This window comes from Anopheles maculipalpis, chromosome 2RL, assembly GCF_943734695.1.
Source record: "Anopheles maculipalpis chromosome 2RL, idAnoMacuDA_375_x, whole genome shotgun sequence".
Lineage (NCBI taxonomy): Eukaryota > Metazoa > Arthropoda > Insecta > Diptera > Culicidae > Anopheles > Anopheles maculipalpis.
The window spans coordinates 46,182,929-46,210,445 of NC_064871.1; the positions used below are offsets into that span (position 1 = coordinate 46,182,929).

The 27,517-nt window shown below is 44.1% G+C and overlaps 1 protein-coding gene across 4 annotated transcripts in view; it reads right to left on the bottom strand.

Annotated features, from left to right (window-relative positions):
* Positions 1–2,325: 2,325 nt before the first annotated feature.
* The window catches only part of LOC126556602 (protein crumbs), a 33,100-nt gene continuing 7,908 nt past the window's right edge, over positions 2,326–27,517 (bottom strand). The window contains exons 2-12 of one of the 4 annotated variants that reach the window (XM_050211939.1): positions 16,358–16,501; positions 9,961–11,169; positions 9,495–9,707; positions 8,532–9,226; positions 6,328–8,468; positions 4,723–5,870; positions 4,537–4,658; positions 4,227–4,471; positions 3,982–4,153; positions 3,708–3,779; positions 2,326–2,557 (exon numbers count right to left, since the gene is read on the bottom strand). In XM_050211939.1, the coding sequence (XP_050067896.1) occupies positions 2,327–2,557; positions 3,708–3,779; positions 3,982–4,153; positions 4,227–4,471; positions 4,537–4,658; positions 4,723–5,870; positions 6,328–8,468; positions 8,532–9,226; positions 9,495–9,707; positions 9,961–11,169; positions 16,358–16,501 (6,392 nt within the window). In that variant the 3' untranslated portion in view covers position 2,326. Of the gene's footprint in view, positions 2,558–3,677; positions 3,780–3,981; positions 4,154–4,226; positions 4,472–4,536; positions 4,659–4,722; positions 5,871–6,327; positions 8,469–8,531; positions 9,227–9,494; positions 9,708–9,960; positions 11,170–16,357; positions 16,502–27,517 lie in introns of those variants that run through there. The other 3 variants (XM_050211935.1, XM_050211937.1, XM_050211938.1) reach the window with 3 other exon arrangements.

Sequence of the window (27,517 nt, forward strand, 5' to 3'; positions counted from 1 at the left end):
AACGAACGACTATAAGTGCGTGAGCGCGAACGTGTATAGGTTTGTGTATGTGTGTCTGTGCGTACGAGGAGCCTGAATCTTGGAGCTCTAGAGTGGGTAGTATTTTCTTTTTTTTTTTCCTGTTACAATGTGTAACCAAACTCGCTCTTGGAAATCTAGAACACAAACACACACACACGGATTCACAAGTTATGCCTTTTTTAACAAAACAAAAATAAAACAAAAAATGATAAAATTTTTCAAAACGTAAATCGTTGGCAGATTTTTTAAATATTAGCTTAGTTATGCTTAGTAGTCAGTATCCGAAACTTTAAGCCAAATAATGTGTTGCTTACTTACTTATCCCGCGATACAACGTTACAACTCTTTGGAACACTTACTCAGTCGGACGTATCAACGTCTGGGTCGTCCGCTGCCAGTCTCATGACTGACTAGCCTAGGCCGTCGTATCCTTTTGAGATTATCTTCCTGCTTTTGAGCAACAGAAAACGATCAATTCTCTTGGACGCTGAGACAATTAGGAATCTTGATAGATGGAGTATTTTATGTCCTGAACGAAAAGATTTTTTGTAAGATTAGGACGATTGTAGAGGAGTTCTAACCATTCTGGTCGAAAAGATCACTGGAAAGATGAGGTGTTTTAGTATATATTTCCCTTTCATTGGTTAACGACCTTTTCGATGACGTCAGCCATAGCATGGCTTACTAGACTTATCACGTGATACCACGTGATTAGATAGTCAGTCCTAACTACGAGGGAAAGATCATAATGAGTTGTAAGTTCGTGAAGCTATTCGTGTTGCCATCTTCATTTTTGCCGAGGGACTTGGTTCGTTCATCTCCTACTCGAGGATCTGCTGCATAGTAAAGCCTCAATACAGTTATAGCAACGTTGACTTTGAGAGGATATTCCCGGAAGTTTCGGATGGTTTTCTCCAGGGAGAGAGAAGCATGGTGGCAAGACTCTTAGGCGCTCGACTTTGATTGTGATAAAGGTGCTCTACCATCATCGCCACGGTGACATCCCATGTCATCTCCTCTACTAAACACACTGAAAACCACCGATGTCCTCATACACTTATCCAAGTTGTGCACCTGGATCGTTCGAAATTTATTATGCGTCGCATCGTACATTTCACCACTCTGCTGGCTTTTCGAATTAGTTTAGTCTTACTCGCTATCCTAGGGTTCTCGCAAGCCTTTTCAGTAACTTTTCGGCTCTTCGGCACTGAACACTGTCGTCGTTTTTTAGCATAAAATCAAGAAACGGCTACTGCTGCTATTTTACAAAATGATTCTTCATCAAATTTGGCTGTTATTTGCTCACTTTCTAATGTTTCGGTGTGCCGTCTCAATGAGTCTTGTGTTCACTAACTCTGCCAGTATACCGCACAGTTTAAGTATTTAACAGTTGTCTGTTTTCGATTCTAAAGATTCATAGGATTTGTAAATTGTGTGCCTTTTTTCTTCCCCTCCCTGCCTCGTATGTGGTCATGCACCCATATGTAAAACTACTACACTATCTAAGCATTTAAAAAAATTACCACTAATTCAACCTGCACGGAGAAAAAACCTTTGTCCTGAGCGTGTTTTGAGTGTGAGGATATCAAAATCATGGGCTCACTCTTTATCAAACCAGTTCTGTATCATAATTTTGTAGGCACAAACAGTTTTAGCATTTATTTTTGTTCTAATTTTGTAATGACAAAAGGGAGGATAGAATAAACAATAGGCAGTCTGATTGTCTTATCATTCAGTCAATGTTCCTCATTTGTTTTGGATATTTCAAAGCAAGGTCCATCTTTACTCTATCTATTCGGTGCAGCCGGTGTGAGCCGATCTTGGTGGATATCACATTGTTATCAGACACATTTTAAAACAAAATACAAACAAACAAAAAACTGTGCATTAAAATTTATATAAAAGCAATAGCAGAGCACCGGTGCGGCAATCTGGCGTTGGGTGCCTTGGTGTATTCGGTTGGTCGCAGTTTATTTGCCTAAGTGGAACGTTTCTCAATCGAATCGCTATAGATCGAGTACCTTAAAACTAACTTTTTACAATCAGAACCCTTGGCTGGTAGGATTCGTTCAGGGTAAAGGGTGAGTGTTTTTCCTATTCCCGGATAGCTCACATGGAATGGGAAAATGATTTGCCTACCATCTCGAATAGAGATCGAGAAGAGGAGAAGAATTAGGAGGAGATGTCTGACGACGAAGACAATACAGTTTGTTGGACGGAAGAGAGTTTGAGGGAACAATCTAACAAAAACTACACACAAACAGGATTCTACAGTTAACGGAGAACTCTATCATCCCTCACAGAACTATATCAGCCGCTCCTCTGGTGGTGGTTTAAGCACGTTGTCCATTTCCAGTCTTGGGTTGCAGTACTCCTGCGCACTAGGGCTGTAGGTACCGCGCGTTGCTCGCTTGTTGCGTGCCATCACCAGGAACGTACCGATCAGGGCGCCGGCTATCGTCAGGATGCCGATCACCACCGGTACTACGATGAGTGCAATGTCTGCACCGGACGCTTCTTCCGCTTCCAGTGTTGCCTGCAAGTGAGATGCGAATGTGAACAGAAGGGAGGTTCGTTATTGCAACTGTAGGTTTTAAAAATTATGAGATCGATTTCTATGGGATGCAGACAGTGAAAAGCATGCGATGAAGATTGTTGGAAATGCAATAGAAAAAGGGAGTTAAGTTTGCTTGATATTTTATGTTCGAATAGGTTTAGATAGACTTATCAGACGATGAAGGTTGACCGGTGCATCTCAAATAATTAGGAGCCAACATTTGAAATCTGAGTTGCACTAAAGATGTCCTACTGATGCTACAGATAAGAAGTCTAAGTGTTGTATCAGGATACCCAAGTTATGAGTGCTTAATGCACTCATGATAGGAACTGATTTTACAGATTTAACTTGCGATTACTTTATCCCCGAGAAAACATACTGGAAATGTTGAAATAGTTGGAAATTTTCTTTAAACGTTTTCTTTTTGTTGTACTGGATAGAGTCCTTGAGACCTTTCCAGACCTTTTACATTAAAATGTCCAACTTTGATTTATATCTAGTCCAAATTCCAGAGATAGCAGAGAGGCAAACAACATAAAAGATCAAGAAGTTATTAACAAAGATGTGGAGTTTTGAACGAATCTCGGCACTATTTAGTTTACCAAGAAAACATTGAAGGAGATCACACTACAGCGAAATTGTGAACCAAACGATTATCTCCAATATTCATTTTTTCTGGTGGAGAATGAGTTGACCATCAGCATAAAAGAAGAGCAAATTCGTGATTCCAGCAATAAAATTTATCGGCCATACCAATTATTCCGAGGAACTTTTATCTGGTTATCCAGATACACTTTACCAAAGTCTGGAGTCACGAGTATTGATTTAATAGAACTATTTGAAGTTGTTTAAAATGCATGCGTTAGTAAAGAGCAGTGCAAATACAGTTGTTATGGATAAAACACAAAAAGAAAATAGTTAAAGTTAGTGTTGTCAGAATATATTCTACGCTTACAAAAGATAAGTTTGTTAGTAGTATAAAAGCATGTAAACATAAAACCGTGTAACATGTACAGAGAATGGCGACGACATTCGTTAATGCTACCGACTATTTGGTATTGTTTAGCATTGTGTAAACACGAATAGCGCCATGCGTGGTGTAAAGAGTTGATTAGAGTAAGAATAGAACACTCCCCACAAAGTTATGAACATAGTAGTAAACCGTGTCCAGATAGCTGATTTCATTGAGACTGTTATCGGCCTGTATGATGTGATGATGAGAAAGAGAGAGAGAGAGAGAGAGAGATAAGAAAATGGTGAGAAAGGAACGATGTGGTGATAGGATGGTGAGACCTCACTTAGAGGACCTAGATGTATAATGAACAGGGAAAAGGGTTATTGCACCAAAAACCCGGATGGTGTGTGAAAATGGCAACACGCTGTAGCTCCTTTCTATTGCCTACCTGTTCAGAACAGTTGACGCCCGTGTAGCCACCGGTGCAATTGCAGTAGTACCTTCGCTCTCTATCACAATCCTCCACGCAGATGCCTCCATTGAGACAAACGTTGGGATTCACCTGACAAGGATCGGACTGGGCACAATCCTTCCCACACATACCCTCCTCACAGTGACACCTAAAATGGGACAGAAATCAAAATTCGTGTAATCGTTAATTGTCGCTTCAGGTTTTAGAAATAGAAAACCTACCTAAAGGAACCTTCCGTATTGATACAGTGGCCTCGTCCACCGCAACTGATCCTTTCCTGTAGACATTCGTTGATATCGTGTTCGCAGTGTTTACCATCAAACCCTGTGCCGGTACAGTTACAGCGATACTCGTTGACAAAATCGATGCACTGACCACCATTCAGACAGGGTGCCGATTCACATTCATTCACTTCCGTTTCGCAGTACATGCCAACATACCCGGGATCGCAGATACACTTCGGAATCTGGAAAAGGATCAAAGATTTTCTTACAATCTGTCGAGTTTGAGTCATTGCTTAGTGATCCTTACCATAGCTTCTGTGTCACATGTGCCATGCTGGCACGGTACCTCCTGACAGAACGGTTTATCACACAGCGGACCAGCAAAACCGGCACTACACGTGCAGGTGAAGTTGTTTCCGGTCGTCATATCTGTTGAAAACAAGGCAGAGTGTTACTCAGGATGCTTTACAACAATTAAACAGACTCCACTTACTATATCCATCGACACAACGCGAACCATTGCGACAGGGCATATTATCGCACGTAACCAACCGGAACACATCGCACTGCGGTCCGGCATACTCCTCCGTGCAGGTGCAGGAGAACCCAGCCAATAGATCCTGACACACACCACCATTGTGGCACGGGTTGGAGTCACACTCGTTGATCTCGATCTCACAAAGTTGGCCCTCGTAACCCTCCAGACACTGGCAGGTGAAGCTGGCCACACCATCTACACAGGTCGCCCCATTCAAACAGTTCGCCGACAGACACTCGTCAATGTTTTGCGAGCAATCGTCACTCTCATACCCAGCCGGACACTCACACGCGTACTGTTCCGATGGATTACTGCAGATGCCTCCATTTTTGCACGACTGCTGGAAACACAGAATGCAGCCCTGCTCTGGTTGGCTCGAGTTAAGCTTAAAGTGGCCCTGCGTCAGATTGAACGTGTCCGGGTAGATGAGCTCGTGCGGGAAGTACGGCAACAAAAATCCACCGACACGCGTCTCCCCGAGACATCCCTTAAAGGACGAACCCTTGTCAATGCCGCCGCTTACGACGGAATTGTTCTCGATGTGTGCCATCTCGGGCATGCCACCGATGTAGATCTGCTGCCGACCGGAGAACAAATGTCGGAACGCGAAGTAATCAATGTCGGCCGTCAGACTCGGCTGTGGATCGATCGCCGTTTCCCAACCCTTCCAGCCGGCTTCCAACTTGCCACCCTGGCTAACCTTCACGAGAAGCGTGTGCCAATCGTAGCTATCGTCGTCTCCAGCCAGCTCTCGTTCGAATCGATGCGTTTCGGGTAGATCACCGGACAGTAGCCACGAGATCGTTACGAGCTGGCGGATGGTCGATATTTCAAAGTACATATCTCCATCGTGCACGTACAGGAGTGTCCCACCGAACTTGGTGCGGTAGGAAATTTCGATCGTATCCATGCTGATATCCTTCCGGTCCGGTTCGTCGAACGTAAAGACGAGCGGTTCCTTATCGTCGTGGAACGTCATGTTGGAGATACACTCGTAGCCGGCGTCCAGGTTCTGACAGGTAGCGTTCATTGGACACTTTTGCAACTCGCAGAACTGAATGTCCTGGCAGTATTTGCCCTTGTAGCCACGGGGGCATGTACATCTGAAAATATACAGGATTGAAGTTAAGAAAAACTGCTGCTCAAACTTCGTATAGCGTAAGACATTTAGAAGGAGAAGGAATAACGATCAAACGTAGAGGGAACACTAGCGAACAATTTATTCGGGGAAACCTTTACGGGGCATTTGATTTACCTAGCCCTGGATAGCTTGTTCCAGAATCTTTTCATTTCCGCTAACGATTCCACTAAATTTAACCACTTGCACTGACTGTCCTGACAGTCGAGCGATAGTAAGAATGTACCGACGTAGCATGTTAATGTGAAAGAGCAGTCAATTAGAGAGAAATGCCAGTCGCGTGTTAATAGGTATGGATGAGAGCGAATCATTCGATAGGTGGTCATGTTGAATGATCCTCAAAGGAAACAAATCTAAATGGCTTGCACAGTTAGCTCTTGGTTATTAGTTTTTAGTTAGTTTTTCTTAGTAATAGTGCTTACATGAAATCGTTCCAAGTGTTTTCGCAGTAGGCATCGTGATAGCACGGCTGGCTTCGGCAGAGATCATCCGACACAATACCCTCCAGCACCGAATTACGATCGATCGTAACCTGTCCGAATGGTGCCGGTAGCTCCAATCCTTCCGTTTCGTTGTCGAGCGGATACAGCTCAACGATCATTGCGTGCGATCCATTCGATACCTGCACATCCTGGATGATGCCCTTGAAGTACTGCTTCTCGGAGTCGTCCTTGTACAAGCTATTGATCGTATCAGCATTTGGAGGAGGTCCACCAAGGTACAGCACTTGCGCATTTAGCTGACCCGACGTGGAGAGCGTTTTGCGGAAGTATTCCGTTCCGTTGAGCTTCACCTGAATAAGCGTCGAATTGCGGATCACCTCGATCAGATGCAGATAGCCGTTGTCGAGTTTGTTGCCACCGACCGTATATCCTTCGGGTGTATCGTTAAAGATCATGCGTACCAGCAGTTCTCCTTTGGACAGGAAGGCAGCCACGTACGAATCATCGCTAGGCGATTGATTAGCGTTGACGTTTTGGTTGTCCGGATCGGAACCGAGGTAAAACACCTGGCCAGAGGGTTTACGTGTACGGATAAACATGGATATATCCAGCACGGAACGGATTGCACGGCGGGCCACATCGCTTACCGTCACCTTGACGGCGGAGTTGGTAGTGTTTTCGTGTCCGAAGGTGGCCGCTGTGATGTTGTACTTGCACGTGTGTCCCAGATGCGGTCTTTGACAGCTGCATGAGAACGTATGCCAGAGATCCGTGCAGTGACCGTTCGAGTGGCATGGATTCGGATCACACTGAGGCGTTCGTGGGCAACCAGTATCAATGTTGTGGAGTTTGGTGAATTCTTGCTCCTGTCCCGGTAGTACCCATTGGCCATTAATTACGACATCCTCCATACAGCCTACGAAACTCGAAACGGCACGTGCAATGTGTTTTAGGTAAGGTTGCGCCAACGATGGGATTGTACCACCGAGGTATGTTATCGGGAAGGACGTATTGCTTCCGTTAGTTCCTTCGTATGAGTTGATTGGATAGATTGTCTGCTCATCGTTTGCCGATAGGACCAAATGGGAGGAGTTGATCGCCACAAACACTTTCTGCCATTTGCTGTTGTTCAGCTCCGATCCAATAAACACTCCATCCCAACGATTAAGCAGGGCAGAGTGTAAGTTCAACCGGCCATTGTTGAGTACAAGAATGTACGAAGTTGCACCATTGCCGAAGGCAAGTATTCCATTCGGTAAGGTTGTCTTAAAGCGCAACTGAATATCATACCCTTCGTCACGAGTCGTATTCACCACGAGAAGACTGCTTGCTACCAGTGACATTGTCGTCACCGTGTCACACGTTTTACCCTGGAATCCTTGATGGCACGAGCAATTGAACTTGTGCTGTGTTTCATTCTCCAGATACGGCACACAGGTACCTCCATTCAGGCACGGTTCATTCACACACCCTGTCAACTGTACCGAACAGTTCTTGCCACCCCAAAGTCCATCACAGTCACAGATGTAGTTGTTACGCCCATCCATACATGTACCGTGTACGCAAGGTCTGTACTTCAGACACTCATCAATGTCCGTTTCGCAGTGCGAACCCTCAAAGCCTGGATCACACTCGCACGTATAGTTGCCGACACCATCGACACAGCCTCCATTTTTGCAAGGATTGCTTTCACACTCATTTATGTTCGTTTCACAGTTTGTGCCCATCGTACCGGGCACACAGATACACTCGTAACCGGCCGCAATCGAGTAGGAGAACGGTTGAGCAAAGTGAACCGGTAAGCCCTTCGCTCCAACGATCGGTAGCGGCTGGTAAAGGGTGTAGTTGGAGCGCTGCAGGCATGTACCACCATACAGACAGGGCACACTTTCACACTCGTCAATGTCCTCCTCGCAGTTCTTGCCCGTGTATCCCGGGAAGCAGTTGCACTGATAGTCATTGATCTTGTCCACACATTCGGCACCGTTGGTACAAGGGTTCGATTCACATTCGTTGATGTTCGTTTGGCAGTAGATTCCCGAGTATCCGGTAGCATTACAGTCGCACTGGAATCCTCCCAATTGATCGATGCAACGTCCTCCGTTCTGACATGGTTGACTCTGTAAGAAAGTGTGGACATGAGTTATCTACAGGATTCCTTATTCCATCTCTAGAATTCTTACCTCACAGTCGTCTATATCGATTTCGCACAATCGTCCCGTCATGCCCGGAACACACATGCACGTAAAGTTGGCCACCTGATCTACGCAGCTCGAACCCTTGGAGCATGGGTTACTTTCACACTCGTCAATGTCCACGCTACAGTCCTTGCCCGTATATCCCGCCGGACAGATGCACTCGTAGTCGTTCTGCTTATTCTGACACTCGGCATTGTTCTTGCAAGGATGGCTTAAGCATTCGTCCACATCCAGATCACAGTTCAACCCAGTATACCCAGGTGTACAGAAACACCGGAAAGATCCGGGCGTATTCTGACAGATTCCATTACCACAGATGCCATCCTTCTTACACTCGTCGATATCATTCTCGCAACGTTTTCCTTCAAATCCGGACGTACATTTACAGGCGTAGCTTTGACCCTGCTGATAGCAGGATCCATTGTGAAGGCACGGTGAGGACGCGCAAGGATTGTCGCAGTTCATATTTTCCGGACATTGACACTTTCCCCCGATGCATCGGTAAGGCTCGGCACAGTTCGATGGATTGCACAGGTTATTACCGATCGGTTGTTCGCAGCGTGGACCATCGTAACCCGGTGGACAAAGGCAGGTGGATCCGTTAGGTGCACAGCTTCCACCGTTAAGGCAGTTACATTCGTCGGAGTACGGTAGAGCAATGGGCGATTCACAGCGAGTTCCTGCGATGTTTGCGGGTATTTGTGTTGGGAAGAGAAGAGATATTAGAAAATATTCATGGAGTCATGGAAGGTAATCCTACTGTTGAAATATTGGTTGGAAGTGAACATCAATATGGCTAACATTGCATATATGTATAGTGGCTATTTTGATGGTTCCTTCCCAACTCTGCTCCCCAACAGACAGGCTAGTCCTGTGCAGGCTTAGTGCGCAATAAGTGCACGATTAAACAAGTCGACGACGTGTATAAGGAATTAATATTAAGCCAACCTGTGTATCCGCTAGCACAAATACAGGTTAAATTTTGACCGAAGCCGGCGGTGGTTCCGACCGGGACGCAGCTGGCGCCATTGTAGCAATAGCTAGCGCATGCATTAGTGAGGGCCTGGGATTTCTGTGCACTTGTGCCGGCGGCATTGACGTTGGTCGCGATCGTAGCGATGGCGGCGGCAGTGACTTGCTCTACACAAAGCCCTACCATGCCTACAATGGAAGCGGAAAGGTACGGGACAGGTTGGGGTAAAAGGGGAAAAAAGAAAAAAGAGTGGCCAATGGAAGAAAGTGTTGTTGAGAAATTTTGAATTTTGAGGTGCTTATCGAACTATAATGTGAAGGATGTATGAGCTGTATCTACAGGTGCTAGGTGATCATTGTGATGTTGCTGAGGACATTGAGTAGCTTTAAAATTTACTTGGATATGGATTGAATCTGAGAAATAGCGAAAGATATTGCCTACCTGTAGTACCCGGTTTGCAAACGCATCGTCCAGCGACACATTCGGAATCTGGTGGACACTGTCCACAGCCTGGTTCCAGCTCACACAGTGCTCCATTGTAGCCGGGGATGCAGCGACACTCAAAACCTTCCCGCGTGTCTATACACGTGCCTCCATTCTGGCACGGTTGCGATTTGCACTCGTTCACACTCATCTGACACTTGGGCCCGGTAAACCCAGATGGACAATCGCACAGGAACGAACCATAAGTATCGAAGCAAGTCCCACCATTCTGGCAAGGGTTTGTAAGACATTCGTCGATATTGTTCTGGCACAGCGTACCTCCATAGCCCGTCCCTTTGCAATCACAGGTGAACGCATCCACACCGTCGATACACCGGCCCCCATTGAGACAGACGTTCGATTTACAATCGTCCCAGTTGATCTCACAGCGCATCCCGATGAAACCCTTCAGACAGTCACACTCGACATTATTGGTTCCGGGCGCAACTCGGCACGTTCCATTGTTCACGCACGGATTCTTCTCACACAGCGGATGGACGCTCAGTTCCGTCTCGCAAACCACGCCCGTATAGCCCGGAGCGCATGTGCATCGATATTCGCCTTTGCTGTCCTCGCTACAGGTACCGCCATGCTGGCACGGGTACGACTGACACGGAGGACCCATGTCGATCTCGCAGTTCTTGCCCTTGAACCGTGCCGTACAGTGACACTCGTAAGAATCCGATCGCGAGATGCACGTCCCGTGCTGCATGCATGGATCGTGCGAGCAGTAGTCAACCGGTACACCCTCCAGCACGTCGTGATCCGAGCACGGACCGGCGGCCAATGGACACGGTCCAAATACGACCGCTTCCGCGTTCATGGCGCTCGAGTTGAACACCAGCCCGGGACCGTGCAGCAAACAGCCCGAGTACTGCTTGCCGAGGATCAGTACGGCTGCTTCGTTTTTGATCTCCTGATCGAGAATCAGTGGCGCGTTGTAGCTTTGATTCGCGATCGGGGTCGACTGCTTATCGATCACGCAGTACAGCGTACCGGCCTGGTAGATGAACTCGAGCGTGTGCCATTTGTTGTCCAGCAGACGGCCGGTCACGCGCGCCTCGATCGGTTGCTGGGCCGGTGTTGACAGCACGATGGACACCCAGTCCGGCAGGACGGACACCAGTAGGGCATGACCTGAATAGCGTTGGGAGAGAATTTCTCCACCTGCAAGTACGATCCGGATACGGATGGTGGGTGATTATTGGAGGCAGTATAGGTTGATCTATGATCTACGGGGGAGGATGAATAGGATGCAACAGACCGTTTGAGCAGAGAAGAATGCAACGAGTCGTTGTATTGTATGGAAATCAGAAAATGATCTTGCATTTCCATGCAATCTGACCTAGTAAATGATATTGTGAATCGGTTTATGGTGAAAAGATTAGTCCTTAGAAACAATCCCCAAACGGTTGATCGTTACGGAATGGTAGCTTTCGCCATACAGCTACATTGTGTTGGGCGTTGGATTTCCATATTTGAATAAAGTTGTCTAGTGAAACTAGATCACATTTGCCAAAGTTAAAGGTAAAGAAGGAAGTTTATTTGTTTTTCTTAGGCTCCAAATGAGATGAGAAATGAAGTTAACAGTGAGATGTGAGGATTAGACCGGATTGAATTGTAGTTTACCTAAGAAACAACGGAATTTATAGCACCACAAATGGCCTACAGTTAATTTTATGACTTATGTCGAGAAAACGAAAGGAGACACAAAATTCGAAAGTCAATTAACATGTAAAGTTATATGACAATTGGAGGTCTTCGATTGCTGCGCTCCTCTGTAAATGGAGCTTCGTGTAATTACTGATCTTTAATAATAGAAGCATCAGAGAACAATTTTACAGGAAGTACTTATTACTATCCCACCGTACTGACACAATTTCGGACGGAAGGCCCAATTTGTCATCTCTGGAAAAGCGGAACTACGGTACACCGGGGAAGTAGAATGTGTGTATGTTGAATCGAATGGAACAGCACATCAAAATGCTCATTTTCACCAACGACAGGAAAACTTGTAGCGGGTCTCTCCGCATGGTCAGCGTTTGCCGGTGTTCGCTTGTGTTGTGTCACTCGGTTATTTGTCGGTTTTAATGAACCGTTTTAAGCACCCGGTCACATACATGCCTGCTTGCATGGTGGAACGAAGTGGCCTATGTTAGCGGAAGAAACATTGGCCCAGCGAGGCAACCTTTCTAATGGAAGGGAAGCCAGAGAACAGCTCGAAATAGCTCCGTCATTGCTTTTACAGAAACTGTCACATCGTTCAACTTTCGCACCTTCGGACACTGTTTACAACTTACCAGGGGGAAAAAAGGTCTTACTAACGGGTTTTTTTTGTTTGAAAAACAAAAACAAATAACTGCATCCTGACCCGAAGTGGGCAGCTGTGCTGGTTATGACGAGGAACTGGAACTAGATTACAGACGAGCTGCCAAAGAATGAACACGGTTCCACACGGTCTGCGAACTGGGAACAGGGTTAAATAGGGTTACCGGAACGGGAAGCTCTATCAAATAGGCATGTGTATGTGCACACGTGTGTGCGTGTGATCAAGCAAACGATCATCAATGCGGCCTAATTTGCCGTCACCATCACCATACAGGCACTGCACGAAATTTACTTAAGCGCGACACTGCGAAAAGAACCTACTTCCAAACGACGACGAACACAGATTTCCGTATGGCCTATTTCAAGAAACAGGGTTAGCAAACAAACTAAAAGTGAAGCGGTGACTCTGGAAGCTGCAACCGAAAATCCAGTTTCTTCTTCCCTCCCCAGGCACGCAGATCGAGCGCAGGCGAACGCGAGGGATCAAAGTTTGTTGAGGGTTCAGCTTAAGGCAGAGTTGCATACCGAAACCGGTGACTCAATGCGGCTCAAGCGCGCGCCACACAACTACCTTCTGTCGCAGTGCGTGTTTGGCTGAGTTTGGTCGGTCGAGATATCGTTCGCTTTGGCTTCAATTGGGAAGCATACAAGCCCAACGGTAAAGTGTAGTACAATGCAACCGTTGGTATGCATGAACTGTCTTTTTGTTTTTTTGCGATATGTACATGCGCTTTTGGAGGTACTAATTTCATTCGAATGCACCGCTACATTGGCACACATGTGTACGGTGGAGCAACATTAAAACCACCTTCGGTGCGGCGATGCAGTTGTGCGTGTGGTTTCAGTAAAAGATAGCAAAAAAATAAAGACATACATGGTGCATGACTCAACTTGGTGCATGGCTTGATTTGAACATGTACGCCACTCGTAAGATTGTTTTGTATGAAAAAGATAAGTTATGGGATTGGAAGAAGTATTATCATTAGAGTTTTGCAAATAAATTCCCTGCACTATCTGCAATAAGCATGATTTTGTTCAGGGAAGTCAGATATGATTTGTTGAATTGAAAGCTTGTACTTCTTTTTATAAAATGTCTGGCTGGATTGTTTCTTACAAATATTATTTACAGACATTTGTTGCTGAAAACATGTCTTGTAACAAGAACTGATTGGAATTAACTTTGAATTCTCTCGAATCTCTTTTCGGTTAAGTATTTAGTAAATTTTTACTCATCAATAGTGAAGTAGTAGCCGGATTGAACCAAATATGAAATAAATGATAAAGGTGAGGAACACTTTCAACACTTTTGGGCCTGTTCTGATTTTGATGTTCTCCGATTCCTGATTTGGTTGCTCAATTCTATTGGTTGCTGCTAAAGTCAGTTGGAAGTCTCTACGATCGACGGCAAGTTCAATTTCAGAATGATATTTTTAACATTACCTTCATATAATTCGGGATAATTGCAACTTAGATGGCATCGTCTCAAAAAAATAATGCATGTTTTGAGCATAAATCATCTTGTCCAACCTATTCTTCAACCCTACTTGGGAGGAAGTTTTCATTCACGGATCTTAATTTCTCAACTTGAAGGATCATGTACCAATGTACTGTAGAATTCTGCAGCCTGTTACACATTTTCGCCTTTCTCCAGAAATGAGAAGCTGTTGTAAAACTTGTGGTCTTACTATTATAGTTTCTTCGCTCACAGCTGCTTCGCTGCAGCTGCACAGGAAGTGCTATGCATTGGATCATTTAATGCACTCAAATTTCCAAAGACGATTGGTTTTGTAGTTGAATTCGTTAAGGCTATTTCTTTAAGCTGTATTTAAGAATTTCAAATGAATTAAAATAAATCTACAAACCGTTTTAAAATTAAATGGAGTAATGGCGTTGATGCTGCCAGACCACTAGACTAGACCGTTGCCGAGAACTTCTGCAGCTTCTGACGACAAAAAAAAGTTTCAAAATCTGAATCACCGTAACACACTACATCTACTGTTGCATTGTTGAGTGCTTACCACATGCAATAAATCCCTGACTTAATGCTGATGCTTGCATCCATATGTATGAATACCAAACCTAACCTGTATCGTCACTCCACTGTACATACCAATGAGATTGAGATTAACAGCATAAGAAAATAAGGAAAAAAAACGTAGCTTTTCTCTTAGTACCATGTAACTTCACACTGCAGTACGCTGTGATTAATAGTTTCGGATTGGCCACAGAAAGAGAAATTTTGATCTCCAATTTCCAACTTGGGGTGGGAAAAAGAATCTCTCACCAACCAACAACACCAACCAAAACTGCCTCTCTCGTATTGGCTTGATTTTGGGGAAGTGTTGTACTTGATCGCAACACCTTGCAGCTACAACGCACGAACACGCAACATTGAGTCAACGCAAGACGCGAAGGTATGACGCTTTTCCGGTCTATTAAATGTTCGTGCATTTCATTGTTCGTCGATAAAATGATGGAAAGTGTGAAGTACAATTAGTGTATTTTTTGTTGTTGTTGGGATATTACATTTCCCTAATCCCGAGTCGAGAGTGAACGACAGTGAAAGTCTCTAGTTTCCAGTTTTTAAACCGTTTTTTTAAACACATTTTTAGACGAGTGAATGTTTCAATTATTTTTGATGTGGAATGTCATTGCTTCATTGTTCATTTTTGGCTATTTCCCACCGCGGTGAGGGCTTTTCTTTTTGTCTAGGGTGACTGTGCGCTATCGACACACATATCTGGAAACGAGATGCAAAAACATTCCAACACCATCGTGTGGTGTGAAGATCGTGTGAACAATGCGCTGTGGTGCGATCGGGGTCCGAAATGCCGCCAGTCAGACTACCATTGTGGCAAAATTTATGTTCATTTGAAACTGGGGTTTATGGGAAACTATTTAAAGAAGAACCCATATCGCACTCCGACTCATGCTTATGAAATTAGATAAGAGGTACTTGTGTTAGGATATTATTTCAACTTTGAGAAGCATTTGTGATTGTGGCCGCTTTAGATTAAACGCATGAAACTTTCCTTACTGCTTCTCATTTATCGGAGACTTAATAAGTGGTCATTATTGAAAGATCCACTCGTTCTCATTCGGCCGAGGGAACAAACACATTCGCGTCTTTTCATTCTGATGAAATGGATTTGATCATCACCGAGCCCCGAAACAGCGGAAGAAGGGAGTAAGGTTTCTGTTTTCTTCTGAAGGAATTTTATTTATCCTATCGCAAAATAAAACTGCTTCGTTTTTTGTTTACCTTACTTTGCGCATAGTTTTTTCATAGCAGTGTGCGGTTCGATTACGCTACCGTTACCAACTACCAACTATGGTAAATGGCGCCACGGTAGGCAAACGGTACGTTCCACGTGCTCGGAATATAGCGATCGTTGCATCATTCTAGCTCGCAACTAGCCCTCAGGTTGCTTCCCCTTGAACTACCCTCCTGCAGAGAACCACAGCAGCACATCATTGCACATCAATCCTGATGATTGTCCGCAGCGATCGACGCGAGCGGTCGTCTTTTGGTGGAATTTTATTATGGTTTTTCATTATTGCCACCCATCTCGCTCTGCTCTGCCGAACCGTAGCTAAGCCATTCGATTTTTGCAGTCAGCTGTGGAGGAGAGACCGGAGCTGTTTGATGGAGATACAGTTTTTCGATGATACTCGAAGCGTAACGATCCGCGTCAACTGACCGTGGATGGTTGGTGTTGGTGTGCTTGTTCTAGCCGAGTTTCGTACCTCTAGTTCATGTCTCCGGTCTATCGTTGGCGAAACAACTCACCCTTCTCAACAAAAGAAAATGCCTCGGCCAGAGATTGCAGCAGCGAATGTTTCCAACCCGTTGCCATCCAAGTTTCGCAAAGAAAAACCCTTTCCCATGAACTTGAAAATGACCACCTCTGGCTACCGTTGTGCATGGGCAAACCAACGCAGGCGAAAACAGCTCTCTCTCTTGTACGGTTCTTCTGCTGTTTGGTGGAAAACCTTCTACTGGCGGACGCAGTTTCTACTGACTTACCTCGGCACGATTTGAAACTAATCGCCGAATAGCTCCATAGGGTCATTGGCGTTTTTAACCTCAGGTAGGCCGATCCATTGAAGTAGGCTTCCTTTTCCGTCTGTATTGCCGTCACGGTCGGTACCGAACACTGAAGGATCATCACTGCAAAAAAAAAGAAGGCAAAAAAAACATTAAATTAAAACAATCTATTTGAGATGCGAAATTTATTATGGAATCAGCAGTAGCGATAAATTAACGGAATGTTCGGTATATTCTTTAATGGGCATTTTATTTGATGTTGCTTTGCCTCTTTTTAAGCTCATGATTCTGGGATTGAAAAATGGCCACGAGCAGTGGAGTTCAAGGTATTATGATTATTATTTAACTGATTTATTAAATTTGACTGGTTTACTAGAGATGTTTTTGTTTTAAAAAGTATAGCAAGAAAATAAAGTTATTAACCGAGTGTGTCCGTTATAAGGCAAAGAATAAAGAGGAAATGCCTTATCATAATGTTTATGTAACTTAGTCATCACAAGCGGTGTTAACAAGACGGCATTGGGCCGTCATAATTAGTTATAAATAAATAAATAAAAATTAAAATAATGTTTTTTTCCCATGAATATTAAGTGGTATTCGTGAATTTCGTCCGCTATTTGAGTGATCTTGGCTTCCTTCCTTGCTTATTTGACTTAATTTTCCCTCTAGCTAGATGGTAAATCTTCCATACGGTGAGACAATCTTAAGAGATTCAATATCTGGTGCTGATCAGAAGCCCGTCGGGTGACAAGAGTCAATATGAAGATATTAGATTTGCCTAATTTTATTTTGCAAAAAGAGAATTTTATAAAACCCGAATTGGTTCTGGCCGTAAATCAGAAAGTATCTCACTTCCAGTCAAGGGAAGAGTCAAGATTTCTTTTTCATTATTTGAGTTGAGTAGCTACTGTAAGTTGGAATTAGGATCAACAGAAAAGAACAGCATCTAATCATCTTCGAAAAATACCAAATTGATATACAAGACGACGGATATTTGGATGGATGGCTAGAACATTGAATGAGCATAATTTGAAATGCATAAGCTTGCTTGTCGTATTTTTTATTTCAGGTAAATGCAGATGCAAAATATTCTCCTTATACCTTAAGGATAAGCTTGTTCTATTCGTTGAACAGATAGTTGGAAACTATCAAAGAGGATTCCGTAACGGAAAATCTACCACTGACCAGATCTTCACCATGCGGCAAATCTTGGAGAAAGTGGATGGAAAACTCTCAGGGTCCTTTGCTATCACCAAAGACCTGTGTCTGGGAGATGGGCTCGCCTGTCTCTTATTCAACTTGGCGCCAGAGAGAGCCATCCATGACTCGAAGGTGGAGACTTTCGGAACCGTCTCATATAACTCAACCCAGATCCTGGCATACGCTGATGATATAGACATCATTGGTCTGCGGCACTCCCAGGCAGCAGAGACCTACCAAAGGATCGAGCAGGCGGCAGAAAATCTCGGGTTGCAGATTAACGAGGCAAAGACCAAATTGATGGTGGCACCATCAGCGGCCCTACTAAGAAATCCGGAACTACGTGGGGGTGATGTACGGATAGGTGACCGCAAATTTGAAGTCGTCCAAAACTTCACCTATCTCGGGTCAAAAGTCAGTACCGAAAACAGCTTAGAGACGGAGTTGCGCGCTAGGATGCTGGCGGCCAGCCGATCATTCTACAGCCCGAGGAAACATCTCACCTCAAAAAATCTGTCGCGACGGTCGAAGCTGGGACTGTATCGTACCTTTATAGTTCCAGTACTCACATACGCCTTTGAGACATGGACGCTGTCCAACACAGACGAAGCCTTCTTAGCCGCGTTCGAGAGAAAGATGATAAGAAGGATTGTTGGGCCATAAAGAAAGAGCGATTGCAGCGAATTAGGCTCGCCAGGCTCCGATGGGCTGGCCATGTTATACGCATAGCTCCGGACGACAAAGCTCAGAAAGTCCTTTTAGACCGTCCACACGGACAGAGGAGGCGTGGTAGACCCAGATTGAGGTGGGAGCATCTCGTGGAATCATCCGCCATCAAGGCCGGTAAAACGGATTGGTAGACGACGGCGTAAGACCGTGATCGTTTCCGGGTTCTGCTGTGGCAGGCCAAAACCGCAAAGCGGTTGTAGCGAACGATAAGTAAGTAAGTAAAGGCAGATATTTAGATATTTGTTTTCATTTAAATTCATTGAAGAACGAAAACATTTTCTTTGCATAAGTTGGTCACTCATGCCAATTATGTCCACTCATACCCTCCTGCGAGACGTTCTAGCACGACAAAAAAACTGACAGTTATTTTAATTTAATTTCAATCTTAAACATTTACCTCAAATTTGTTTATTCCAAACAAAAAAAAAGCTGTTTTCCCGTTACATAAATTGATGTCATGACATTGCATAAAACGTTAATTGCTTCAAGAACCATCGTTGGTAAAAAAACGCTTGTTGATCCTCTATTTAAAATACTTCTCATCGTACATCATCTCGAAAGACGGCAGAGACACGAATAGGGAGGTGACGAAAAAAAAAAAAAAGATACAACCGCAACGTTTCCAATAGAATTGGCATGTAAGGTTTTTTTTGTGTCCTCCATTTGCCACTATCACCGTAAAACCACACACAGCCTCACGTTATGTAGCGCGAAATCGACGGCGATAGATTATCCCATTCAGTGGTTCATCAAAATCCGCTAGAAAACTCGCACAATTTCTCCCTCACGGTTGTAGCACACAGCATCACGGGCTTGGGAGAATTTAGGTGATGAAGTTTGTCGCCTGTCGACATACAGAGATCGCGTGATCGTTCTCCATCATCATAACGGTTGCATGTCTGGTGCGCTCTTACACCGTCTTATGCAAACGCGCATTGTTTCTGCGTACTTTCTCAGTACGCGCAGCGTTGCCTTTCCCACCACGGTCAATATTCATCCCATCCGGCCACCATCGTCGGTTGGAACAGTTTTTAATGTTGATGAACCGTCATGTTTTCCCACCTGCTGCGATGCTGTGTGCTGGGGCGACCTCCTAGGCAAGCATACCGCAGGCAGGTGAAGATAATTTCATTAACATGCTGTCCATGAATGTTAATCGCTCCTTGATACATCCCTCTGCTCGGGCAGCTGTGCGGTGGACTTGGAATATGATTGTAATTTTAAGCACAAATTTACAGCGTGCATGGATTAAAGAGAATTTCACCGCATGGCGCACCGGCGGTTCGGCGGCACGATTTGATGAACGACGATGAAAGTTGTCATGTACGGGAAAAGTGAAAACAACAGTGCGTTATATTGACCGTGCACGATACGATGGCCGGAAATTTTTCCGGCAGTAGCCGTGAAGCTGCGGGCAAACAAATGACTTTCAGTGTTAGTGATCGTGAGAAAAAAACTGGTCGAATTACGTCGGCTTTCAACTGAGGACAGGTAATGGGATGACTGAGAGTTTAATTAGCGTTTACTTGAGGGATTTCCTCACGCCTGGCTTGTTAGTTGAGTTTAAAACTAGGAGATCGACATTTACCGGACGGTTTTGGACTTCTGAATCCTGGTCATTCTTACAAGGCTTTTAGAATTACAATGACCCACAACATATGTAAGGAAACATTCGATCTGATAACAAATACACCATTGGTTTGAGAGACTCCTATATATCAGAAACTTATAAAAAGTTTTAAGAAGGGACGCAAAACCTTATTAGACCATGACATGTGATTCTTCTTCTTCTTTGACCTGCTCAAGATTAAGCACGTCTTGTCGACATGGCCAGGTTCCCAATCAGTTTCCAGGAAAATCGGTCTAGGGCTGCTGTCCTCCATCCACGGCTGCATCCGATCTCCGACAGGTAAGACTCCACTTGATACAGCTAACGGAGGCTTGCTGTGCTCCTCTATGCCTCGTGCCGAACGGGTCGCTGACGAGCACCTTCTTGGTGAGGCATGAGTCCAACATCCTCATCACATGCCCCAGCCAACGTATCCTTCCGGCTTTGACTGCTGTCAGGATATCAGCACCGTCATACAGCCTCAGCTAGCTCGTGGTTCATTCTCCTTCGCCACACGCCCTGCTCGCACACACCCCCAAAGATAGTCCTTAGCCTAAAGATAGTCTTTAGGATAGCTGATTAAACCTTTCATTTTCAGACATTTTCAGAGAAGACATTTTCAGAGACATCAATCTGAAAATGTCTTCATTTTTATTAAGACAAGCAAGCATTTATTAAGCAATAAGCCAAGAAGGAGGACATGGTGTTGTATGAATGCGGGAAGTTCTCTTGTCTGCCTTACTGTTTCCAACAAAGACAATAGTAAGCAGTATTTCTAGATCATGCTAGATCATTTACCAACCCTGGTAAATAACTGATAAACACCCATTCGAGAAATAGGAACTAGGCAATATACACACAAATATCTTAAAGATAGTAAATATCATCATTTATAGCTATGGATAGGAACACAAATCAAAGAAACTTCAATAAAGTAGATGATGATGAACACATAACGGCTATACAAAACCTTTATAGTTGCAGATCTCACATACGCATGGATCTCTCTGAGACATGGACTTTGTGCAAAAATGACGAAACTGACTTAGCCGCATTAGAAAGAAAGTTTCTGAAATCTATTTTCCGGAACGTAAGTGTAGAAGACCAATGGAGCCGGCGCTACAATAATTAGCTGTACGACCTTTCAGATGTTCTCCACACTGTACAGTGAATTACACTTGGAATTATGGAACGAGATAACGCAGGCCAAAATAATGATTAGGAATATTGAATCAGCACACGACACCGCTAGACCATAAGCGTAATTTAGATATAAATAATCATATTAAATTTTTCACACCAAAAAACGATATCCTAAATTAAAACAATAAATCATCAACTCGATCCAAGATTCGTAAACCTCACCACCTCAAATTCACCGTGTGGACTTTGTGTTGTAGTAAGTTCGTGTGTTCTCCAGTTCTTCAAATATCAAACGTGACTGTAAATCAAATTGTAACAGCCTAAAAACCATCCACGATTTACGACAAATCGGCTTAAACGTCTTGGCACCGTCTACCGATGGTCATTCGCCCCCCCCCCCCCCCCCTCTGTAGAAACAAAATTCCTTTTGCATATTTTCTACGCTGATTCACGGTGTCATGTTGCCTGTCTTAATACGGCGTTACAAAGCCACATCGTTCACGCATAGCTGGGTGAGTGGGTGTCGATCACGGCGAAACCATTTATCTATGCTGCGGTCTTAAAAGGGCAGTGTAGGTACGCAGCTGGGTGAAAAAGTTGGTGTGTTGTTTGTGAGTAGCTCCAGAGCTTTTGGGGTCATTATCGTGGTGGTGGTCACGGTACTGTGAATTCGGCTAGCATCGGTCAGCATGCGTTCCCATTGGTCAAGAGTGAACACTCTGCTGTAAAACATCCATTCTACTGCGAAGGAAGGACTATCATTATTAAGCCGCAAATCTACAAGACTACAAAGAGCGATCGTACAAACAGCAGTCAGCGGAGAGATGTTTGATGCATTCCGATATGCGGTTTGCATTCGTAAGTGACTTATAGTTTAATTAAGTGTGTACATGTGTGTCCATGTGCATGTAACGTTGCATCCCGGTGGCAATTGGTAGAACAATAGTTGGGCCACCCTTTGCGTCCCTTTTTGATGGCAGCAGAAAACGCCGTGCGCCCTTATAAGGTGAAGGCTCTGCCGTCTCATGGACTGGCTGGCTTTCGTGATTCGAAATTGGAAGATCTTTTTACAGAACAAAGAAAGACAGGGCAAGACATAGTCTTGTGTTGAGGTAAACAAACAAAGTGCTTCCGTTAATGGATATTAATTATGCAGAGCCATTGTTTTCAAGTGTGTGAAGAACGATGATTCATATGTCATGAGATTGCGATCATCATCAGCCGAGGGATTGTTAGACAGAATAAATTGTAAGTTTTTCGTTAAGATATGTCAAAAACAAATTTATTAAAACACTAAAAGTCTAGTTATGGTGCTATAAATTAGTGTAAAGAATTTTTGGAGAAACAAATGCGCTTGATGCGCTAGAAAGAGGGGACGTTTGAGTAATGAGTAATAAAAAATCATCACTCTCAGATATCCAAGATCATCTACTTCTTGCACACATGCGTATCGAAATTACGCTTCATGCGATCTTCTAAACACGTTTCCCAATGCTCTAAGAGTCCATATTTGCTGGCTTGTCGGACTCATTACTATGGTTCGTTAAAGAGTGCACAGCTCAGTTGTAGCAAACCTCCGATGACACCATTTTAGTGTTTCTGCAGTAAACTCTGCTGCGTGCCAATCTTCTCCGATCGTACGACATTGACCGTGTCGAAGTTCTTGGGCTAGTCAATTAAATGTCGGCAAACACGTTCCTGTACATACACTCAACAAACCCAAGGGTATCGCTCCATTCACTTGCAATGAGCTGAAGCAGATGAATAAAGCCATCTAGACAGTAAATGGAAATATGGGTAATATGAGAAAGCGGACGATTCATTTTCACCCAAGGTCAGGGTGTGAAAAATGATACGTAAGGTCATCACAACAAATACGCGCCAAACACCGTTCAGTTAACTAATCGATCCGTCTCGATTGGACACATATCGCAAGAGAGGAATAAAACAAATCACTTGGATGCTGGTGTACAATGCGATTATTACATTACAATTTATTGGCGAGATTCGTTTATCTTCACCGCCATTATAACATTAATCGCTGGCAGAGATGAAGTTAATTGAGTGAAAGGTGTGTATGTGTAAAGTACATCGAAATCGCTTCATTCTGAGCTTTTTTTTCTCCCATCTCGATTGGATTCACTAATTTTCGCCACTCGATCGAAGACCGAGATGGAGGAGAAAAACCGCGAATAGGTCTTGTAAAAATAAGATAATTTGCCACCCTACGGAGCCTATGGTGGGTTTATTGACCGTGTTTCTTGTCTTGAGTTTACCACTTACCCCGCAAGAAGCGTTTGAATGGAGAAGGTAGTTCGGAAAACTGAACTACTTCTTCGTGAGCTTGGTTGTGATTCTTCTTTGCGCCGAAATATCAGACACTATTTTGTATCACCGCTGCCACTCTGGTAGCCTCTGAAGACGCTGAACGGCGGCAGTAAGTGGAAGTAAGCGATAATGGAAAGCAAAATGGCTACATCACCGTTGCGGGAGAGGTTACGTGAAGGTTTGGTGTGCCGTACAATGAAAGTGAAATGAAATGAGTGAAAATATTGTGGCTAGGCGTTTGCCGGTTTTTTCGACCCAACGAGCTTTCCAAGTTAGCTCTGACCTTGCAAAAATGAGTTGGAAAACATTTTCCTTTTTGTTTTTGCGTAAACTGCATCATTCGAGTGCCTGTTTTTGGACTTTAGAAGGTAGATTCTGTAAGAATTATTCCTCGAGCTTGTGTGTCCTTGTGGCAGGAAGAGAAATGCAGTTTTTAAGCAGTGATGTCTCTGACGATCTTTTCTCACGGTCAATGCTTTCACGCTCAGTGGCATAATGTGTCGAAGATGATATGAAGCGCACGTGTGAGACAATCTCACTTTATTGTCGCTTCAAGGTTGACAGCAGCATCGATACGCATCCTCATATTTCGCCACCCACCAACAACTGATAACGTTCGTGGAGCGAAAGAGTGTGTGTGTTGTGATTTGCTTTGTGTTCACGCTCGAGAACTTGTAATCGGTTATGTTTATTTGTGGCCGGTTTATTGAAGTGGGGGTTGCAAACGCACATAAAAAAGATATTGCGAAACAACCCTTTTTCTGTACGTGCTTTATTTAACTCGGACGCTTATCAGAAGAAGCGAGATAATCAGGGTCAGTAATTGCTTATAGCATTGACTTTGATTTTGCTTCGCTGATTTAGGGTTTATTGTGAAGCTTTTCAGCTGGTTATTTTTGTTGGAGTTTATGTTGGTTATTTAGAACAACTTGTGCTTGGTTAACGTATTCGGTGACCAAACAATTGTTTTGAATGACCTGTTAAAGCCAAGACAAGGCAAAGCCGGATCAAATTCCATCAGGATGAACTAGTAGCATAATTACAGTGTTTCTCAGGTCATATAGCAAATGTTTAAAGCAATATGCGTTTTAGATTGAACCATAATACAGGGTTTCTGAGTAGAACTAGACAAGTGCGAGGCATTTCAAGACAACGCTCAAGATGAACTGGACAGCGGGTAGGTTGAACTGGACAACCGTCGCCGTTTCTCGACAGTGCGTTTCCGAAACGCTTCAAACCGTTTCACCAACCATTTCAAATATGACTGTTCAGTTCTACTTGACGATTATCCATTTCAATTTAGTGTTTGTCCAGGTCCAACTTGACCACTGCCGAGAAAGGGCGACGGTTGTCCGACGGAGTTCAAACTACCCGATGTCCAGTTCATTTTGAGCGTTGTCTAGAAATGCCTCGCACTTGTCTAGTTCTACTCAGAAACCCTGTAAGATGTAGATTGTTCAGATGGATCATTCTGTCAAAATCGTGAATTTTTTTTAACATGGAAACACTTGGTCTGTGGCCTGAGAAACACTGTAAATCTAGTTAACAAGAAATGCCCGATTCAAAGCTCTTTAAGGTGTTGGCCCAAAGAAGAAGGGCCAAATCGGTCAGCTCAAATGTGGGAATTTCTAGAAATTTAACACAAAAAAGGAAACGTTTATTAAGGAGCAAACACCAGCTATTCAAGAGAATTTCAGGACCCTTAAAATGTAGCAGAAACTGGCGATTAATTTCAAGAGTTTTTAAATAGCTGATTAAATCCGTATGAGACTTGGATTCAGCTGTTACAACTTCTTCTTCTTCTTGGCTTTTAAAGACTACGGGGGAACGGTCCGGATGGGATTTGAGCCCCGGTCTCGCCGTTTGAAGACCGGCGTCACTGTCGCCTACACCACCAGGCCGCCCCAACTGTTACAACATAAGTCTAAATAAAACGAATAATATCCACATACAGATCAAGATTCGTTATCAACTTCGAATTTCGAAGAAGAATTCGTTATCAACTTAGAGGAGGTTGTTCATGTGTTGATCACTCAAAATGAGCGCCTAACGGGGCTTTACAAAAATATTTTTATCGCTGGATGGGTCGCCGATAAACCAGACTTCCAAATAATTGAGACACCTTCAATGGTTTTGTAGCTATGGCAATCAGCTATACAGCATCTTTGAAGCCTATGGAGATCTTTTTTTAGTCGCAGCTAAAGTTAAGTTTCCTATTGATTTCCAAAATTTCCTGAGTCGAGGTAGTAATATTCTTGTAACTCGTTTCTCAGATGTCTTCTTCTTCTTAGCCTGCTTAGGATTGGGCACGTCGTGTCGACATGACCAGGTCTCCAATCAGTTTCCAGGAAACTCGGTCTAGGGCTGCAGTCCACCATCTACGGCTGCATCCGCTCTTCGACAGGTAAGACTCCACTTGATACAGCTAACGGGGGCTTGCTGTGCTCCTCTATGCCTCGTGCCGAACGGGTCGCTGACGAGCACCTTCTTGGTGGGGCATGAGTCCGATGTCCTCATCACATGCCCCAGCCAACGTATCCTTCCGGCTTTGACTACCGTCAGGATATCAGCATCGCCAAACAGCTCAGCTAGCTCGTGGTTCATTCTCATTCGCGATACGCCCTGCTCGCACGCACCGCCAAAGATGTTCCTTAGCACCCGCCGTTCGAAAATGGCGAGTGCATTGGCGTCCTCCGTCAGCATAGTCCAAGACTCGTACCCGTAGAGGATGTATCAAGGTGCGGTAAATCGTGCATTTCGTGTGTTGTTGGAGTCTTCTGGATCGCAGGAGCTTGTGGAGTCCGTAGTAGGCACGACTCCCCTGAACTCCCCTTCTCAGATTTATTATTCGCGAAAAAATAGATTAAAAGTGTTGACGAAATATTGAACTGAACTTGGACCGTAGCTTAATCCGGTGTCGAAGTGATCTTTAGTAAGTAAAAAATCTTAAGATCCTTCAAGACCTACTCGAATCAAACCACATAGACAGCCGACACGACACAGTATGAACTCATTGCCGTCAAAAATTCCACCCCAAACAGTGGAACTAATTCTTCGGTAACGTACTATATACACCGCCAGCACGGATGAGCGTACGCTCGTTTTAAAGCCTTTTTTGCAGCATAATTACGTGCCCCGTGAACCAAAACAAATGTCGCCCAAAGCCTGTGTGTCTGTTGCGTACAGATCATTGCGTGTTGCAGGGTGGGTGAATGAAAATAGAGAAGGCAAAAAGTGAATCAAAACTTAAGCGAAATAAAACCACTTGTCAAGTGGAAAGTCTCGCGATGCGTAACAATTTTTACGTCACCATTTCTTACCGTGTCGACGGGCCGTGCAAATAGTCAAGCCGTGGACGAAACTCTATGGTATCATTGTTTGAGAGGTGTTGGTTTGTTTCGATTCAAGGTTCAATGTTCTTTAGATTGTTACAAATAGATTCTAGGTTCTTGGTAGCCGGGAACACCCGAAAAGCATACATGCCGACGAAACGAGGACTCTCGACAGCCGGTTGGCGGCTGTCTAATGATGGTGATTATGATTGCGATTGATTGGATGTACGCTCAATGAAGCATTTATTTTCAACGCTGAAACGATCATCGATTTATTCCGAACATCAATTACTGTGAGACTTTCTTAATTCAATCCCCTTAAAGCAACCGTCGGTAGTCTAGATCGTGAGATACTTGATCGTGAATTTTCTCCCAAACCATACGCTAATGAGTTCATGCACAAATCTAATCTCACGACCACATCATGATTTGTTAGTTGATTCATTCACACAGCAGGGTGGCAAAATAAATTACCCATCCTAGTTGTTGAATAGATTGAACGATTACAATTCGTCCAACACGAGTTTCAAATAAAAGTTTGCCTTTGAGTACTAGAACACGAATCGCGCGTCAATGGTGAGTACATTCTGTCGTGCAAAAGGGGACTGCCCCACAATGTTGCCTTCTTGTAAGCTTCACACTCATCCACATATGCCGGCCTCATACATCGCAGTGCGAGAGGAAGTCATTAAAAGTCACTAATGGAAACGACGCGCACCGCGTCGTCTGTAATGAGCGCTGGCTAAGGTTTCACGTCTCACAGGAACACGAGAAGCATAAATAGGCGGAAGAATGTGT